At 35.3% G+C, this 20,601-nt stretch overlaps 1 protein-coding gene across 1 annotated transcript; it reads left to right on the top strand.

Moving 5' to 3' along the window:
• Positions 1 to 306: 306 nt before the first annotated feature.
• Positions 307 to 18,886, top strand: LOC117119619. Its single transcript, XM_033264452.1, has 13 exons — positions 307 to 1,287; positions 1,774 to 1,881; positions 2,072 to 2,237; positions 4,726 to 4,959; positions 6,388 to 6,546; positions 7,711 to 7,957; positions 8,255 to 8,502; positions 9,190 to 9,591; positions 10,764 to 10,898; positions 12,497 to 12,734; positions 13,835 to 13,951; positions 15,291 to 15,433; positions 16,304 to 18,886. The coding sequence occupies exons 1-13, from the start codon at positions 462 to 464 to the stop codon at positions 16,647 to 16,649; spliced, it is 3,369 nt and encodes a 1,122-aa protein (XP_033120343.1). The 5' UTR covers positions 307 to 461; the 3' UTR covers positions 16,650 to 18,886.
• Positions 18,887 to 20,601: the final 1,715 nt, after the last annotated feature.

Below are 20,601 nucleotides of genomic sequence, written 5' to 3'. Positions count from 1 at the left end.
TAACGTTTTTTAATTGCAGACTGGAGGTAATATTTTAACATTTAAATAACTACAGGTAGCTAGTTTTCCTGCATAGGCCTAGCTAGGCTAGGTTGTTTCTTGTTAATCATTTCCAAGTTTAGATAGGAACAATTTCATGGTTTTTATTTTTGATACGATGCATTTTAATTCACATTTGATTAAAGTCCGCCTTTAGTTAGTTGGTGCCAAATATTTCCTACTGGAAATTGGCTAAATTACATTTATTATTATTATTTAGAGAAGCCATGTTGGCATTAAGTGATATAAAAAAATTACCTTCCTGAACATTTACTCAGATTTCTAACTTATTCTTGCAGATTTGTTATGTCGAGCCATCAGTGCTGTACATTTCACGAAACAATCAAGAGTACAGCTTTTTGGTTTAACTACAGTAGATTGATGAATGAAGAAATTTCTATGTAGGTCTACCATCAACCATCATGTCAAAACAGTCATACTTCTTTGACCAGAAAATTCAACGCAAACCAAAGAAAAGATCACGAAAGCATCCTGATGAACTTCCAAGAAGCCTGAGGTTTGCCAATCTCAACCCAAGGTTGGCTGCATTTCTTTCACAACAGGATAAACAGCAGAGATCTAAGAAACAAGATGGTGACTGCGATGGTAACACACCCAGAGATGAAGAGTGCCATAGTGGTGATGATCAAACCAAAACAAAAGCGAGCATACTTCCTGACATCCATGGAAGTGAAAGTCTTTTCCGTCGGATGTCAATGCTGAGAGGTCTTCACGGAGGTAGTTTAGAAGATGCCGCCTTTGAATTTGAAGGGGATTTTTCGCAGAAGCAGTTTTATAAAGAAGCAGTGGTTGCTGCCCCTGGGCTATTGTTACACCTGGCTCGGATTTTGTATCTGTTCGAGAACGAGCATCTTGATTTGCCGAGAGAGGTCATGAATGAAATGCTTCATAGCTTCAAAGATTTGATCAAAGAAGCTCAGTACACAAAGCGAGAATGGCAGTGTCAGGAGAACTGGTTGATACACAAACAAATGCAAGAGGCCAAGAATGCTGCTAGTGTACAAACAATTGAAGAAAATGAATCCGAGAATAAAGAAAACGATAATGAGAATTCTGTAGAAGGAGAAAAGAAAAGAAGGAGGAGAAGGAAAATTGAAGTGGACGACAGTAGTAAAAGCAATTTGAAAGACGATGCAACAGGATGTTTGAAAGGTGCTGGTGCCAGTCATTCTCATAAATCAGGTTCACGAAATGAGAGATGTCGGAGTTCTCTCAAACAAGATCATGGTGAGTAAATATTGTGTCAACATTATTTGCATCACCATCACTATCACCATTCACTCTTTCCAGCTTGATCATCATCCTCATTATCAATATAATAATCATTCTTATTATTATCATCATCTCATCATTTACATCTTCATCAATGTCATTCTTATTATCATCATCTCCAGCTCATATCTTCATATATATCTCTTGTCATATCTCACAGAATGAAATGTCAAAGTAGGCTACAGTAGTTTTTCCAAAAAATAAAACTCATGGATCTTTCTAACAGAGTATAATCAAGTTCAAGTTTATTTGTCTCTTTTGTAGCCAAATCTGAATTAAATGTTTACAATATACACCAAAATGTCAATATCGCCTCAAATAAAAAAAATTCAATACTCACATTTAAATATTACCTGGAAATACAAAGTTAATTGAGTAAAACATAGTATTATAGGCCTAAAAATATATTGAAGTAATATACATATATCATTTTGCTTTTAGGCAGTGGTGACCGGTTGAGGGTGCCCTCTACGGCTCGTGCTTCCAATATGATGGGCAAGCTAAGTGACAGTATGTCAATCATGTCAGAGGGGTTTCCTGAGGGTCAAGGTAAGATACTTATTCAATGCTCTAACTGCCACTTTTGTCAAACACCCTTTTTGTGTGTACAACATTATCAGAGTTTAAATTTTCCCACCAGAGCCTGGTTTTAAGAACTAATAAAATTTATTGGGTTTTTCGTTATGAATCAATAAGAAATGCATTTTTATGATATTTTTCTGTTGCAATTATATTATAGGCAGCCACCAGCCGAGCTTCCTTCAAGTCATCAACTTTTCCATGCAGTCTAAACTTTGTGAGGACAAGGGCTGGATTGTACACCAGAATGAACAAGAGTTACAAATGGAGAGAGAGACCCTGGTGCATTGGGCTCAGGAACGCTTGAAAATGAGCATACTGCAGTCGTAAGTTTAGGCACTGCATTTTTACTTGAACTTAACAGTAAATGCTTGTGGTACACCATGTAGATTAGGGCTTGATTTAGTACTAGTCTGTTGCACAATGTCTAGTAAAACTCCTCTGGGCTAGTAAACCTACCTTATTACTAGCCCAGTGGGCCAGTAATCAGTTATAAACTATTGCTTCAAGTATGCTTGGCCAAGAACATAATGATGTACTGATGTAAAATGTAGAAAATGATTGGGCTAGTAAAATAGCCAATGGGTTAGTGAAATGTACAGTAAACTAGCCCAGTGGGTGGATTGTCAACTAACAAAGTTAAATCAAGCCCTGTAGATAGTTCTGAACAGAACTGTTGTTTTGTTTGTTTTTTTGTGGGGGTATCCCACTTTCATTTTTTCTCGCATTTCATCATTACATAATTTACAATTAATAGGTTTTATGTTGTACTGTGAAATATCCAATATGAGTATTTATTTACAGAGATAAAATCACTTTTCTTTAAAAGGGGTCAGTCCATTGTGATGGCTAACTATTATTTCTTTATAGTTATTTTCATAGTAATGTAAGACTTTTAACATATGTTTTCAATGCATTCCTTTTGTATGTATATTTTTCCATTTCCCATTGTTATTGTTGACAACAAAGTTTTTTTCAGAAGTATCTACGTGGTGTAGCGCAAGCATTTAATATATTATTATTACTTCGCCATGCAAACCTTACAATCATGTGGTAAAAAAATTGTAAATTTCACATTTTGAACTTGTATATTATTTAAGTAAGTTATTTATTTCAAGTTAAAATTTAAATGAGAAAGAGATTCCTCCATCAATTTTTGGACATTTAAATAACTTTCCTGTATTCATTTGCATTTGTATAGTGCTCAATTTAAGGATTTGTTTTTAGTAGAATGTCTGTAAATTGGTTACTCTTCTGAAAAATGCAATTTGTTCTTTGAAATGCACACGAGCCAGATGTGTAAACGGGACCTCCATTTAAAGTCTTTATGCACCTGTCCCTCATTCACAATTTTTGCTATGATGGAGCACGATTTTAAAAAGTTTTGAAACCGCGCTCTATCGTAGTGATTTGTACTCAAAAAGTTCAAGTTTTATGTTTCATCAAGATGCTATACAAGGACGCCGTCAAGATGTTATCCGGCACTGATGCGATAGTGCGACGACATTTTTACGAATTATAACAATAGACTTACGATTTGTGACGACGTACTACGAATTACCAGAATTTTAATTCGACGTCACTACGGTTTACAAAACATAAGCACGACGTTACCACAATTTTTTTAACATTCCAAAAAATATCGTGCTCCATCACGATGACATCAAAATCCAGTACGATGCAATACGATGAATTATTTTTTACCACAACGACGCCATTGCGATTTAAAAAAATTGAAAATTTGTGCTTTGTCATAGTGAAAATCGTGAATGTGGGAAAGGGGCATTAACTGAGAAGACCTGGTTCAACCAATCAAACCCCTAGGCGAGGAACGGCTTGAGCCAGTGCCGATATTACTGTGTATTAGCGGCGCCCCTGCCTTACCACTCGTCCATCACTCGACTCGCCAAAGATAGTTCATTTTTAAATCCATGTTCCGGAGTAACTTTTTATTTTTATATGTTGTACAACTGATTTTTCTAAGACCCAGAAAGCATATTAGACATAAAAAAAATTAATGAGATACAGATATTTGAATATTTAAAAACGTAACCTTTTTTTTTTCACTTTCCCCCCAGTTTTTAAATATTCAAAAATCTCTATCTCATTAAAACCACCTCCAAGTTTTTCGTCAAATATGCTTTTTGTGGGAAAATCAGTTTTACAACATATCAAAAATGCTTTTCGCTCTGGAGCCAGGCTTTAAACTTATTGCATATTAAAGCACTGCAGTGATTGTAATACTTTTAGTGGCTTCAGTGTGTGTGTTTTTTGAGAGGAGTGCTAATTTAAGAGTGGTGTAAAACTTACAAGTTAATTGTTTGTGGTGTACATAGGCCTATGTGACTTATCACATTAGTGTAGCAGTGTAGGTCTGTCATTGGAAAAGGGAAGTTTTAGTTTTTCCATCAAGGCAAAATGTGTAATTATCAATTTAGCATTGTGACACTTATTCAAATAACATATATAGTCAGTTCTGGGCCCTTAAATGCAGCTCTGGTCCAGTGAAAGTAATTGCTATACAAGAATACATAAAATGTGAGGCCCAGCCTTAGGTAAATATCAAATATAAACAATGATTGTATATGCAGGTGTGGTCTGCTTAAGGGAGACCTTAACACAGACAAGTTCAACTGTACAAGATACTGTAAGTAAATTGTAGGAAAGGAATTTACTGTAGGGATACGATAATTGATTTAACATGCTTTATTTGAAGCAGGATGAAACTTTACCCATGTAAAATATAACTTTTAGTTATATTTAACCAACTATTTTATTAATTTATATTATTTATTATTATTTTATTTTTTTCAGTCAAGAGCAGCTGTCTAGAGCAAAGGAATTAGGTTATGACAAGCCGTTAGTCAACCGTTATTATGGAGATACAAGGCGTGAAAACATAATGAAGTATACAAGTAAAAAAGCTAGTGCTTCCAAGCAGAATCTTCAAGGTACAAGTAAACTACCTCTCCCAAAGCTTCCACAGATGGTGCATGATAGCCGGCCAAAGTTCTACACTAGCTTACCTGATGGTTGTGCAACAGTTTAGTATCCTTAATATAAGAAAAGTATATCTTTTGGACGGCCAACAACTATTTATGACGGCTTGGATGGCTTGGCTTAATCAACTCAGCCTAGCCTAGGCTTGGTCTACCTTTTTAGCAAATCCTTTATATTCTTAAAACCTATCGAATGTTACACTAAACTAAAGCTAAATAATATTTACGATTAATAAAAAAAAACATTTATTGATTGAATGTATGTTGTTATCATACCAACTTTTAGTGAGGATTCTGAGTCGATTTTTTTCTTATGTTTGGGAGGGGGGGCGAGGCCTCGAGTGGGCGTAGTCCGCTCATCGGCTCAGGCCACGCCCACTGACTTTCATTTTGGACGGCCTATTTCATTTTTCTGGCTAAGCCCCTGGAGTGGGGTGTCATCACAATAATTCTTTGCTACAAATTTTTAATTCCACCAGTTAAGTATCCACTGCCTACTATAAAATAATTTCAAACTATATTTTAATACAGTAAAACAGTTAAAGAACCCAATACTTTTTATGCTTTTTAGTATGCCACAAACATATTATTTGGAGTGGAGTGGAATAGTTTGATGGTTAAGATGCTTGCCCTCCAATCCCAAGGTCCGGGGTTCAAATCCTGTCATAATGACGGGATTCCACCTCATGAGGAAAACTTCACCAAAATAATCCTCACAATGAGACTTAGTCTATGTAGAGCACAGATAGGGTTTTCAATTAAAAAAAAAGTGATTTTAAGTTTACTATTTGACATACAGTATTCTTTACCCTTGTGCCCAAATTTGTAATAATAATTTAAAAAAATTACAGTATTAATAACTTCACTAAACTCAAGGCCAAAAGCACTTTGATTATTAAGAGAAAAACAAAATTATAAAAGAACCATAAACTAATTAGTTCAAATACAAATAAAAAAAAATAATAATAAAGAAATAAACAATATAATATATATTTGCAAAACGTATCTGTACTGGCAAGACTATTACTTATATTTATATAAAAAACATGTTCTTAGGGCCACTTCGGGGTCAAAGTTCAGAATAACTTTCATCCCAGGCATAGAAAAATCTTACACCTCTGCATCTATCTTAAAATTATTTTAAGATTCTGTACAATTTTTTTCAAATGTATATATCGTAATATATAAGCAAAATTTATGTGTGTGATACCTGTTCTGACCACCTCAAGTGTCAAATGTCGGGATACCGTTTATTCCAGGCATAGAAAATCTTGCACCTCTGTATCTATCTTAAAATTATTTTAAGATAAATCTTAAAATTAAAAAAAAAAAAATAAATAAAAAAAAAAAATTAAAATTAAAATTTAAAAAAAAATTAAAATTAAAATTTAAAAAATATTTAAATTTAAATTTTGAGTACAATTTTTTTTACTTGTATGCTGTATTTGAATTGACTTTTCCTTAACAATAGTTTTAGTTATCCGTCTGGTCGGTGTGCCATCAGCATAAGTCGGAATGGTATAGATAGGCCGGGAGTCTACGCCATTGTGTACGCTGATAGTGTGGAGTACCCAATGCTTGCTGTCTTTACACCGTATGGTAAAGCCTGCTGCTATCACCCTAATGGATTGGCAAGGTAAAACAGCAGCACAATTTGTTGTTTTGTAATTCTTTGAAAGATTGTAAAATCTTGTATCATATTTTGTTTTCATATATTCATGTTCATAAAAATTGTTTCAATATAACTGTACAACATATCATTTTAATTTTCGTTATTTGATTGTTGTTGATGAAATAAAGCGCTGTATAAAAGGCAATGGCGATCGTTGGGGACTGAAATCACCCGGCCAACCATTTGTTCACTCTGATGCGGAGTGATCGCCGATTTCAATCACTAGTTACCGGGACGGGTAGATCTCTACGTAGTTTCTATCCATCCACCATTAGGGCATTGAACAAGTCACTACAGTAGTTTGAATTTTCGTATTTTATGTTTGAACCAGACCGAATTTCATTGTATGTTTTAATATTGTACATAATATATGACAAATAAATCTATTGAGTATTGAGTATAAATTATTATGATGATATAGATAATTCAAATGAAGATAATATGTAAATAGATCTTAAAAATAGAACCGACACTACCAGATACCAAGGTCTCCCCTAATCATTGTTTTCATCATCTGGGATATTAAGTTACTGATAACTCAAAATATAATTAAAAAAAGTAAAACTAAACCCTATTAGATTAATTTGTTTACACTATTAATTTTGAACTAAATATGTATATTATACTTTGTTGTTTTGTTTTTGTTTCAATAAACAGAATTATTTTTCTCAATTCAGTTACACTATGCGAGAAAAATTTTATTTTAATGTGTCTTTTTTTTGAAAGAATAAATAAGTGAATAAATGGGCAAATATGTATTAACAGATGGGGTACTTACTTCGTCCGAGGTCGACGCAAATCTATGTAGAACGCGGCGCCACAACGTGCGAGCAACTGATTGTTTGTAATGGCAATCCATTCAGACTGTAACTGGCAAACAGCAGACAGCATCGCGTCGTCTAGCGCTCACAGGAAGTGGAGTTGGATACGTTGTGCGATGATTGTATTACGCAGCAAGTGTCCCTTTTAACAGACTGATAAATAAACAACTAGATGGATGAAAGAACAAGCATGCAAACGTAAAACAAATGAACTTATGAATGGAAGATTACTGACTTGTTTCAAGTAATACCAATGGTACACATTTATATTGAGAATTTTTTTCTGTCTGCTTCCACTGAACTTTAGATTCATAGCCATGGATAGGGCAGCGATCGTTATGGAAACAGACGGGACGGTGACTCAGAGGGTGAACTGGCCATTACCTCATTCCAAGCTTTCCTCACCAATCTTCATTCAGCTGAATGAACAAGTGAGCTTCAAATGTAGTAATCGCAACCAGATGGTCATTGGCTTCTACTGCCAGAAGGAGTCGATCAAGTTTCAAGTTGGACACAACATCAATACTGTTGAGCCACAGACACAAGAGAATTTGGTGAGTAGCCATGAGCAGATCCTAGAAGGTTGAAAAGTGGCTAGCCATCTCCCATCCTTAATGATTTATGTAGATATTGTCCGTTTTATATTATGCTGTTACTTCCAAATTTGGAATTTATGAGAAAACTTCACAATTGGTCTTAAAAGTACACAGTACATTGCTAGAGCTCAAATGATCTTATAGTACATATTGCATATGTCTGTCAATTCTAACCAATATGGATCAAATGAAATTGTTATATCATTTCAACAAATCAGAGAAAAAGCTGAAATGTTTTCTTCTTTCTCTTATCAGGGTTATCTTGCAACAAGTGAAACATTTCTGTCAAAAGCTGCAGAGGAAAGCGTTAAACCTCCTTCACAGTCAATCAGGAAAATGGCCTCCTTTAGGGATGGTAAGAGGGTCGGAAAAAAGGTTGCCAAGCCTAAGCCTAGCCCTCAGTCGCAGTTTCTTGAGATGATCAGAAATATGGAAATTCCTGAAAGAGGCAATTACGACATAGCAGCAGAGAAGGAGCACAGTAGACTTCAACGCAAGGCTAAGTAAATGCAACAATATATGTTTGTCTGTTGCCAGTCTCCAGTGAAATTTTCCCCTAATAAAAACTACTCAAAATCTGGTTCTAATCATAAGTTACTAACATTCATATAATGTCAGTATTTATGGAAGCGTATATACCCTTCGCATGTTAAAACCAAACTTATGTTAAAAATTTGGCATTTTTAATTTAATTGCAAAAATTTTACAAACCAGTTCAAGGCTTTTATACCGCTGTATGCTCAGTTTTAATGTTACTTTTTACTGATTTTTTAAAATTAAATAATTTTTTATTAATTGGTATAGTCTGAAGGGCAAGGATATGCCAAGCAGCGAACTTAATCACTATTCAAAGTGGCATATCCTCTCACAAAGACAAACATAAACACAAGTTGTTCTACATAAGTCTAATTAGAGGTTTAGGGAGCGGAGTTATTTTGTTCATGAGAAAAAATCCTGTTACTGTGACAGGAATTGAACCAGGACCCCGGGATTTTAAGGCAAGCATTTTAACCAACAAACTATTCAACTCCACTCCAAGTACAGATGTTAAGAATGGGTTTTCTAGCGAAAGATGATAGACGGGCAGCACACATAGTTGTTAAAATGTACTTTTCTTGGCCACATGTTTTCCCAGGGCGACGCTTTTCTCATCTGTGTTTTAAACTTTTTTTTTCTTGAAACATTTTCAGAAATTTATGTGAAGATTGGATGGATCATTACCGCCTAGCCCTAGGCATCATATCGCCACACTTGCGCAACGTAACCAGCGGCCCAAGACGTTATACTCGTTCCATCAACTCTGCAAAATCTGTCCCGGGAGGATTTGCTCCATGTCCCGAGCAGGTGTTTGACGAGCCCGAAATACCTGACATGGTGAGTATACCGGAAGTGAAGATTGCTACCCGTGTTCCATCAGCCCCACCGATGAAGTACGAAATGATTAGACGGCCCATCAGTTCTCACTCTGTTGCTTCGAGAGCGTACAGTGCCGCCTCTGCTTCCAGCCGCAGAAATCCGGATGGGAAGGTACGGATAGAAGTTGACGGACAACCTTTGGAATGTAAACCAGTGACACCTGCTCCATCAACATGGTGAGTTTAACATGCAATCACGGAGGAATAAAATTTATTTATTTCTTATTGAGGTGTAAAAACGTCAAATACAAAGCGGTAGCCAAAAGCTAAAATTCTTGCATAACAATACATAATATAAACAGGGATCATGAAACAGAACAAAATACATTGTTGCTCACATAACAAACTAACACGAAGTAGAATGTGTTAGTTCCTTAGTTGTGTGAAAACAAAAAAGCATGTTGAATTATGCGCAGGTGTTAATTTTTGTGTTGTAATGAATACCAAAGTTCTTGACAACCAACACACATTTATTTTGACACGCTTTTTTATTTCCTCTAAAAATAACACAATCTATTTTGATTGTGTTAGTTTGTAATGTGAATGATACGAATACAATTGAGATAGAATATTTTCATATGGTGAAAGATGAAATTTAATACAATGTTTAATCTTTCACCTCATGAAAATTTTTTATCCCAGTCTCATTATACAAGAAATAAGAAACATTAATTTTTTATTTTATACAAAAGGCATAATTTGAGTAATCACCTAATGCTCCATCTCTTAGAATAAGCAGTATTTTCATCTGCTATTTTGCTACCCAGATGCGTACTGACCTGGGATCACAATTTCGAGTCAAAACCTGATCAGTTGGAACTAACTGGCAGCGAACGTGTTAAAAGCTAATGATATTTCATAAGATTCACAGAAAAATTAAGTTTCATCCTGCAAACAGAAAGTACTAGCTGCAGGCATAGAAAGAAAAACAGTTATTATATATTTATAAAAGATTAGAGAGCAGCTTAGCTCAGTCGGCTCTCTATAGTAGTAGTAGTAGCCACGGTGTGTGCGCTGAACCGTGGAGATCTCTAGGTCCCCGGTTCAATTCCCATCGCTGCTCTCCTTGTGTTTCAGCTGGAGGGCTGAAGTACAAACTACGATAGCGCATTGTTTTTCTGAAGACACGTTTAAGCTGTTGGTCCTGTGTGCATTTTTTCCCATGTGCACGTTAAAGAACAGTGTATACCTAAGGGGATTGTCTCCTGGTATACTGCCCAATCACTACCAGAAGGACCCCACTGGAAATAAGTCTTCTTCTAGACTTTCTTGGGTTATTCTTGGTGTTTACACCAAAAAAATCTATCCATCCATCCATTTTAACAAATTATTATTGTGCTTGTTTTCAGTCCTGAAACCAGTGCAGCATCATTGACGGCCGGTATTCCTACCTGTACTTCACCAGTTCCTAAATCAACGAAGGCATCTTTTATGGATCCCAACGAAAAGAGACGTCTTCCAGCACCACTTAAAGGATGTACTATGTATCCTTTCAAATATGAAAAATACAAAATGGTGTATAAAATTGATACACTATGATCTTTTTTTATTGAAGCTTCATGTTAGGTAGATGCATTGATAAATCGATAGATGGATAGTTGTATGGGTTGATGGATATATTTTTTTATGGCAAAGGGATGGCTTGAAGAATGGATGGATAGGTAGAAATATAGATGTTTGAAAGGAATGTATGGATGGATAAATGGATGATATATAAGGATGGGTGGGTGTAAAGATAGATGAGTATCAATTCATAAATAGATAAATACTGTAGGTAGATATATGGATAGATAGAAAGCTGAATGAAAGAACAGATTGATAAGCAGGCAGAGTAACTGATAAGCATATAGATGGTTGATAAGCTGGATTGATGGAATGTTGGATAAATATGTAGATGGACAGATATTATGAATGGATTAGATTGAAGGATGGAAGTATACTTTGTGAATGGTTAGATGGCTATGTAGGTGAATAGATAGATGAATGGAAAAATAAATAGCTGGAAAGATGGACCAAAGAATAAGTACAGGGGTCCCAAGTTGGAAGAACCCATTTCCGGGAGATTTGTTCAATGACATTGGGGGCGCTATATAATCTATGAGGAAAGAGTGTAGGTACGAAACGAAGGGCCACGCCCATTTCAGGCCCACCATAATTGAGGCTGAAGTGATGACATTTTTTTTAGAAAAGGCACCTTTAGAATCCTGGAAATGACACTGTCAGGCTGCAAAAAATAATCGGCAATCAAAGTTTAGGCCTAAATAAAACAAAAAGATTGTTTTTTTACCTGAATTTGTGGGCTAGATAAGTGAATTTTTTTATAGATGTTTGCGGGAGTGCGGGAGAACATACCGATTTCCGGGAGACTCCCGGGAGTTCCGGGAGACTTGGGACCCCTGTAGAAGCGGTTGGTGCATTGGTTGTGGCTTGGACTCCCAACCTCGAGGTCGGGGGTTCGAAACTCTCGCTGTGCAAATCGCTTGTGTCCTTGGGCAAAGCACTTTATCTACGGTTGCCTCTCTCCACCCAGGAGTACAAGTGGTTACCTGATAGGTTCCAACACAACTGTGCTGATTACTAGCCGCAATATTATGGAATAATAATATAATTTAATTTAATAATTTAATTTGGTGTTCAATGTGTTCCGTATGTGTTTGATCCAATGAACGGGGTAGTAATGTGAAGCGCTTAGAGGCTTTGTTAAGGCATTAAGCGCTATATAAGAATGACATATTATTATTATTATTATTGCAAGTAGATAGCTGTGTTCATGGATCAATGGATATATAGATAGGATCATAGTTGAATTCATGGATAAATAGATAAAATGGATGAATTGATGTAGGTTGATGTATAGATCACCAGCCTATAATGGAATCCATGAGAAACCATAAGAAAATCATCTTGGTAATTTCAATCAAACTAGATGAATTTTTAAACATTATTAAAATTATGAACAAATAGATTATTCAATTATTAAAATTATTAGTACAGTACAATATTGTCATCTTTATTATGGTATAACAGCCTTTTTGATTATAATTTTGGCATTATTACTTTTTCCTATATTTCATCACTTCAGCGTAATTCGTAATGAGATTTTCGGTGAGATGATGTCCACGTGCAAATGCAGTCGTCATCGTATCCCAACGCTGACGGATGTAGAATTTGAACGCTTCATCAACGAGGAAGTGACGCAAAATCAGTTGATCGTAGTCAGTGTGATTTCGTCAGTTTTTCCTGATTTATCGACGCGCTCAGCGATGTTGACAAAACTGTATGAGCATCAAAACAGAAATAGAACAAAACCTTGTTTTCAAGTAAGTAAGGGGGGACTTTTTATACCTTGTTTCACAAACTTATGTTTTTTAAAGATCAGAAGTCAGAAAAAAAATAAAACTTTGTTTTCTTATTTAGCAAATAGTTTTGCCAAAAACATTTGTGGCAAAGACAAGCCAAACCAGTCACTCGTCGCAAAAATCGATTTTGAGTTATTAATACAGGGTTAAAGTGTAAAATATGAGCTATAAAATGGTAAAATCATTCAAATCTGACATTTCCTTATGAAGTTACAAGCATTTAAGCATACAGCTGTTTAAAGAACCATATATGAGAAATCAGCCTTCAAAGTTTATGATTTCAGGCATTTCTCATGCAGAAACTATTACAAAATCATTAAAAAAGTGTTGTTTTAACATTGTAATTGAGAAAAATAACAGCACAGCATGATGTATAGATACATAAACCTTAGTTTGTGAAATAAAATAGATTTTTAAAAATTTTACATTCTAGCATGTTTTTGCTATTTTCTCTGAAACACAATTTGCGACGAGTGACTGGTTTAGCTTGTCTTTGCCACATTTATACGGAGGAGGAATTAAAAATAAAATTTTATTAGTGGCTGTAAATATTGTAGCAATGGGATGGTTATATGTTTAAAGTTATAAAATGAGGACGAAATATGCAAATCTTATTTTTGGAGATTTTAAGGCAGTGGCAGTTTTAATAAAAATAAAGAAAAACTTTTATTTTGTTCATAAATTTCTATTTTTTTGTGGTGGTGGGTGTGCTAATTGGTCAAAAATAAATTTGTTTTTTATTTGAAATCAACATTGTTGGCTGGCAGCTGGTTCACTAAAGGTATAAAAATAGTCTCGTCTAAGAAAGTGCATGGAAGGTTTATAACGCAGCTGTCTGTTAGACAAAATACAGGTTGATTGATTGAATGTTTGAATGATTGCTTTATTGATTGATTGAATGATTGATTGATTAATTTGACATATTTGATTGATTGATTGATTTGACATGTATATTTCTTGAGTTAATTGATTGTTTGATTGATTGATTGTATTTTCATTTCATTGCTAAAAGAAATAAAATTAAAAAAATTTCCCAAAGAATAACTTTGATAATTTTTCAGAGTCGTCTTGATCCTTATCGCCTACTAACATATGACATTGCAAATGCTGCGATGTATACAGACTTTGATCAGCCTCTGCTACTACGGCGACACAACGTTGTTCCTGGTATGTTTCTGGTAAGTAGATCCTATTCTACTACAGAAATATGGTATCCCTTTCTCATCATCATAGCTAACTTGGCTAGGCTGATTGTAGCCAGTGTGTGTACACTGCACCAGAGAGATCATTTGCCAACCTTTGGTAGAAGGTTCATTCCCATCCAGTGCTCTTTAGTTGCGTTCCTGCTTGAGAGCTTAAATGCAAGTACAGTATATAGAAGCACACTGTCTTTTGGGGAAAAAAAAAAAACGTTTAAACTATTGGTGCCATGTGTGTTAACCCTTTCCAGTCATATGTCCTCGCAACAACACCCTCTTTGACCATACTTTATAGTGAGGGGCATCGTACGTACGCCTAGTATAGATTTCATGATAATTTTTTTATAGCTAGGCTGCCCTCTATAGGATTGTTTGAGAGTGATGTAGGAGTATTTCTGTAGAGGGCCTCCTGTATTCAGACCAAATAAAATGCCTGTGCCCAGTAAAAACCCAACATTTAGTGTAGATGATGTAATTTCTCAGCTGTGGTGCAGCCTCAGGCAATGGTAATAATGGGGCAGACTGGAAAGGGTTAAAGCCCATGAGGATGTTTAAGATCACAGTACACTCTTTAGAAAAGAGCAGAGAATGTGTATTCCCCAATGCATCACAAAGAGGATCCCACTGTAAATTAAGTCTTTGGACTTTCATTGGTTGTCCTTGGTATGTGTCACACCGAAGTCTGATAAAGCTTTACTATAACACACTATCATTCTAATACTCCAGAAATTTGTAATAAGCACTGCTCTTGAATAAGGACCTCTCTTGCATATCTGCCTGAAAGCTTAGGTTGATACTTGTAATTCAGTTTTTTTTGGGATAAAGCAAAGACTGTAATATGACTAACATGATGTACATTGATGATGTTGGGGTAAAACATCATTCTTATTTTTTGTTTTCTGTCATTGTATATCTTATATCTTAGTTTACAATAAAGCAATAGCTGATAAAACAGACTGTATTGATCAGGAATAAGAAGTACTTCATGAGCGAGGTTCCCATTTTTGTGTTGGGCCCTCGGCCCATGGTTTCCTCTTGGACAGTTTTGTTGCATTTTTTAATAAATAAATAAATGAGGGCTCACCCTTTTTTGTCTGCATGCTCATTAATATGTGGAACAACCAAAATATTCTGGTAATCTGATTTAATGTTCTGTAGCAGATGTACATGAACGAAAAGCAATATGGGATAAAACAAATTCTGTTGATCAGGAATAAAAAGTGCTTCATGAGAGCTCACCCCTCCTTCTGCATGCTCTTTAATAATATGTGAAACAACCAAAATATTCTGGTAATCTGTAATTATTCTTCTCTTGCAGATGTATATGAATGGCAAGCTGGTGTTCTGTGACCACATCTTCAATGGGTATGGCAATGCCAAAAAGGACTTCTTGAAGCAAGTGCTGAACAGTAAGAGAGGTGCCAATGAAGGGAGCTTCTTACCAAATGATTTCAGATTCAGGTATAATAATAAGACAGAATGATCAAGATGATGCCATTAAGGTGATGATGGTGATGATGTTGAAGATAATGATGATGATGATGGCAGTGTTGGTTGTAACAGAGATTATGATTATATGGCGATGATAGTGGTGGGACAGAAGTGATGGTGGTGATCGTCATTCTAGTGATGGTGTTGAGATCAAGGGTGACAAAATGAAGGTAGCGACATTGTTGGGTCCCTGCAAGGTGCTGACTCCAGGTCCTCACCGCTGTTCTTGTTCTTGTTAATACCAAAACTTTAAAAGCGTCCAGCGTCGCCAGTTTTAAACGGACGTGCAGAAAATTTTGTACACATAATCTAGAGGTGATATCCAACAAACGTTCATTGCATCTTTTTTAAGTTGGACCCCAGGCTTCCCCATACACCTACAAAACAAAACAGGGGTTTCAGCAAGAACTGTACATTACTGTCATTACCACTAATAAGGCACTTTGCATGGATGGCATGGCCAGTTAAGGATGTGTTCTAAAGAACTTAAGGTTGTGAGTTCGAATCGTGTCTTGGTATTTAATTTTTTTTTTTTCAATTTTAAGAAATTTTATTTTTTTAAATTTTAAGGTATTTTAATTTTGTACAAATAACATTTTAAATAATATTTTTTTTTTGTACAAATAAGCATCCTAATTATTTAAAAATTTTTATCTTAGCTCTTCCAAAAAACCCAATTTAATAGCATAATTAATCTCGAAATGTTGAATCGCGACACGATGGCGTGCATTTCGATACTTGGAGTATGTATTATACTATCTTATCTGTGGACCTTTCAGTAAGGCAATGTTAATGGTGATTAATATGGATCTTTATCTTTCTCCTCTGTTTTCCTTTCAGTCCAAGTAGAGGAGCCTCTGGTTGCCGATCTCCATGGGGTGGGGAAATCGGTGGCACAGGAGTGGATAATTTTGCTGGAACAGGCTTACCAGATCTTCAAAAACAACTACCAAACGAAAGAATCGCTTCTGCCTCATCCACAATAGAGGCTTCTTCAGCAAGATTTATAGCACCCTTTAAACGCACAACTTCAGCGGCAGACTTCTTGACATACAGCTTATCAAACACAAATGAAATGCTTCTAAGAACAGATTATGGGGTTCGACCACTGACCCACCCGAGTCATCGCATAAACCAGAAGCCCAAGCAAGGACTAGAGAGCCAACCTGTGTCACCAGTTAAATGAGGGAGAGAAAAATCAAGACAGGAGGCCAACGCACAGCATCAGCAAAATATGCAAATGATGTGACATAAAGTGAAGTAAACAACCATTGCCAACTAGAACTGGTTATCTCAGTTGGCAGAGCATCAGAATGGTACTCTGAAGGTAGCTGGTCTGGTTCATTCAGGGATCAATACTTTCTGGAGAAACAGCATGATATCCTGCTGTTGACTGCTGATGTCGCCTCTAAATATCCAATTTTTTTTTCTTGTCAGCAATATTATGGATCGTTTTGCTAAGGCCAGCCTTTTGGCTTTTGATGCTGGTCTCCACAAAACAACAGCGTAAATCACAGGTGGCCAAAGTGCTGCCCAACAGTGATTTTTTTGCGGCCTGCAAAAATGAATTAAAAACCCTGTGTGTGCAGCCTGCCAAACATATTGACTAGAAAACACCTTGTTTTAAACGGTCCGATACTGATCATCTGTAAAAAGTAATGTTAAAACTGAGAATAAAGTGGTAAAAATGCAGTGCAGGAAGATTTTTTGGAAGCACACTGGAAACATCAGTGTTTGGGTGCAGCCCTCGGTGTTAAATAAAAGAATCACTTTGGCCCTCCAATCGATTTTTATGCCCACCCCTGGCGTAAATGATGTATGTTTGTCTCAAACCATACACGTTTTATTAGACAAGCATGAGTTCCTGACTTTATTCTGATTCATCAGCTGTTGATGTTTTGATTTTCACTCTGGAAAGGTCTAGTATAGGTTAAATAAAGCTGCAAACGTTATTATTTAAACAACAGCTTACATCGTTACCATTATTAGAACTATTAGATATATAGTATTACAGAATATTAATCATCAGCACCATAATCATTATTTATATTGTCATCACCACCACAATAATCCTTACAAATTATAATTACATAACAAATGTGTAACTGTATTGTAGAGTATAAAGTATAGTTGATGTAGGCCAAGGCCTAGAATTCATATCTGTTTGATAAAACCATACTTCCTCTTATCTGTCAGATATTTTGGTGCTGGTCGTGAATAAACAATAGCACAATAATAATATGTAGTCTAACAAAAGGAGAGCACACAAAATATAAAAAAAAATAATAATAGAAAATTAAGTGAATAAATTGGTGATAGATAATACACAAAATGTGTCGGTGTTAATATATTGCTAAACATGAAACTTCTTAATTCTTTTAAACAAAGAGGCTTGTAATTGCATACTGTACTTTTATTATTTAGAACAATTAAGTCTTGGTGGTCTAATTGTATGACATTTTCTGTAAAAGTAAAGTTGTTTTTTTTGTATATAATTTATTCAGCTATGTGCAAAACGAGTGAAAACCAGTTGCTTCCAATCAGAAGGCCTAGTTTATTTGAAATATTGATGCTTTTATTTACTAATTATACATTTTCCTATTTTTTTTAAAATAAAATATAAAAGTGCATAATATAACATAAGATATCACATTCCATATATTGAATAATTCAATAATCCCACCAAGATTTATAGCAATAGTAATAATTGCAATGGATAATATTGTTTTGTATAGAAATTAAGTAGCGCCTGGGAGCACTGTTTTTACTATTAACTTTTGAAAAAGTGTGAACTTGCAAAGGATAATCATAGCATTTTCGAGGTGATCAGTGGAGCAGCAACAGAAAACCCCTGCTATATATCAAAACATAAGATTATCATGCTGTAACGGTTTGACCTCGATTGACCTTGGATCGAGCATGCGCAGCTCCAACCATTTTATTATTTTCCATAAGCCTTGATTTTTGTATCACCTTGAATCGTTTTTAATGTTTTGTGTAGGGAGTTTTCAGAAATATTTTTGTGAGGGGAAAATTGCTTTCAGAAAGGGAGATTCCGGGAATTTCATATTATATTCAATCATAATTCATAACTTAGGTTTGGAATATACAAAGTATAATTGTCTACCAGATGGTAATTTTATTTGTTTATTTTTTAATTTGTGGAAATATTTTTTTAAGGGGGTAGTATAAGCTGTCCAAGGCTCTAACCCTTTTAACCACCCCTCTCACGAAAGTATTTCTGAACACTCCTGTGTTCGTTTATGTAGCAAAGAATATGTATATATTTGTTTAATTTTGAAATTAGAGTTTATTTTAATTTAATTTAGTTTGGACTGAAAGCTTTTGTATTCCATATTTTTGTACTTAGCAATTGTGCCGGAATGGTAGTTGCAAGCAAATAAATAGTTTATTTAAATCTGCTACAGTGTGTTACCTGTACATTCATTGATCTTAAAGTAGTCGTTGATACCGTATCTTCATCATGAATGCAGAAATAAATAATAATCACGATTAACATTGTTGATCAAAATAATTAGTTCTACAGTACTGCATTAATACCGCGTGTGAATACAGACTATGTATGTATAAATTCCATTCCATGATGGTATTTAGGGAGAACAGACCTTTGTAAAAATATCTAAGAGGTACGTTGGTTGTTACGTTTGATTGACACTTGTCAATCGTCAATTGTTACGCCACGACGACGTCGGACTTAAAATATTAATTTTCCCATCCAAAAAAGTTTTTGTGTCTAAATGGGAAGGAAAATGTTTTTTTACCATCCAAGCTAACAACCCCCCCCCCCCCGAACACTGCCGGGGATTTACGGGGGTGGGGGTGTCATGATGTTAATCTGCTCGTGCGGGGACCCTACGACTGTTCCAGTCAATTAATAACATCAACTAGAATCGATTACTGGTACTGCTGATACAAATAGCCGTCTTTTCCAAGACATTTTTGACAGACATTGACTTGAAGTTGTCATTAGTAGAATGCTTTTAAAAACTATATATTTGAGCGGACCAACAGGAACATTGTCATTGTCATAGAGGAGAAAAATATAATGCAGTAATTAATATAAATTAGGTTAAAATCAGTGCAATTAAAATCAAGGTGGCGGTTACTTGAGCTTTCTGTTGAAGGCATTCATGATAAGGAAAAATATATTGTTTGATAAAAGGGGCGAGTAGAAAAAGTTTTTTTTTTCCAACCTGTAAATTGCATCACTCTTTTATTTCCATTAATATACGGTAGTTAGTAGCACGTCCTCAAATTCATCATCCTTAATTTATACCCTTGAAAAAATCAACTGACATTCTTGCAGCATCACTTCCATTCAAAATAATGCTATTTTGTCAAGTTAAATTGCTGCCTCTATTGATTGTTATAGGCCTAATAGACTTATGCACATACAAATTAATGTGATGTGGATATTATTTTTGTTATTGTTGATGTTCTTGTAGTTTTTTGTTATTCTATATTGTTCACAGTCACTTGTTGAGTATTTCAATGTATACCGGTAATGAGTATTCTACGTTCGTATTACGTTTACATCGCGCATGCGTTAAGTGAGCGTATGCGTGTGAACCTGCAAAAGCAACTTCAATCAGTGACGCTTCGCGATCAGTTGGCGTTATATAATTAATAAAAAATTACTGTAGGCCTACAAATGACTTTCAGTCAGTCTTGTGGTTCAAGCGAGCATACTTGTGGTTTCTTGTTTTCTAGTCGATCTGTTTATCATCTTAAAAGCAAATTTAATATTGTTTGAATGTTTGCATGGCGAATTATAATATATATTAATTCTTGCTGTATACCACGTAGATAGTTCATTTTTAAAGCATCATGGATAATGCAACTATCGAAACCGAGTACGCCGATTATGTTGGCCCCGAAAATCACCCTACCAACAATTACACGCTGCTTATAGTCTTGAGGACTTTAGCTTTTGTTATAATCATAGCCGGAAATTCTCTAGTTATATCTGTTTCTATAAAGCACAAGATGTATCAAAACAACAACAGACGGATACTTCTTAGTTTAAGCGTCGTTGATTTAGCAACCGGTGTTTTTGGAATTGGTTGGATTACTTTTAATAACTCTGACAGTTCAGCTGCAACCACTGTTGCTTCTGT

Source organism: Anneissia japonica, unplaced genomic scaffold (assembly GCF_011630105.1).
Source record: "Anneissia japonica isolate Jap-2015-1 unplaced genomic scaffold, ASM1163010v1 scaffold287952_len401801_cov160, whole genome shotgun sequence".
In the NCBI taxonomy this organism is placed as follows: domain Eukaryota; kingdom Metazoa; phylum Echinodermata; class Crinoidea; order Comatulida; family Comatulidae; genus Anneissia; species Anneissia japonica.
Note: the sequence above shows the minus strand (reverse complement) of the source record. Positions and strands in the feature narration are given on the sequence as shown.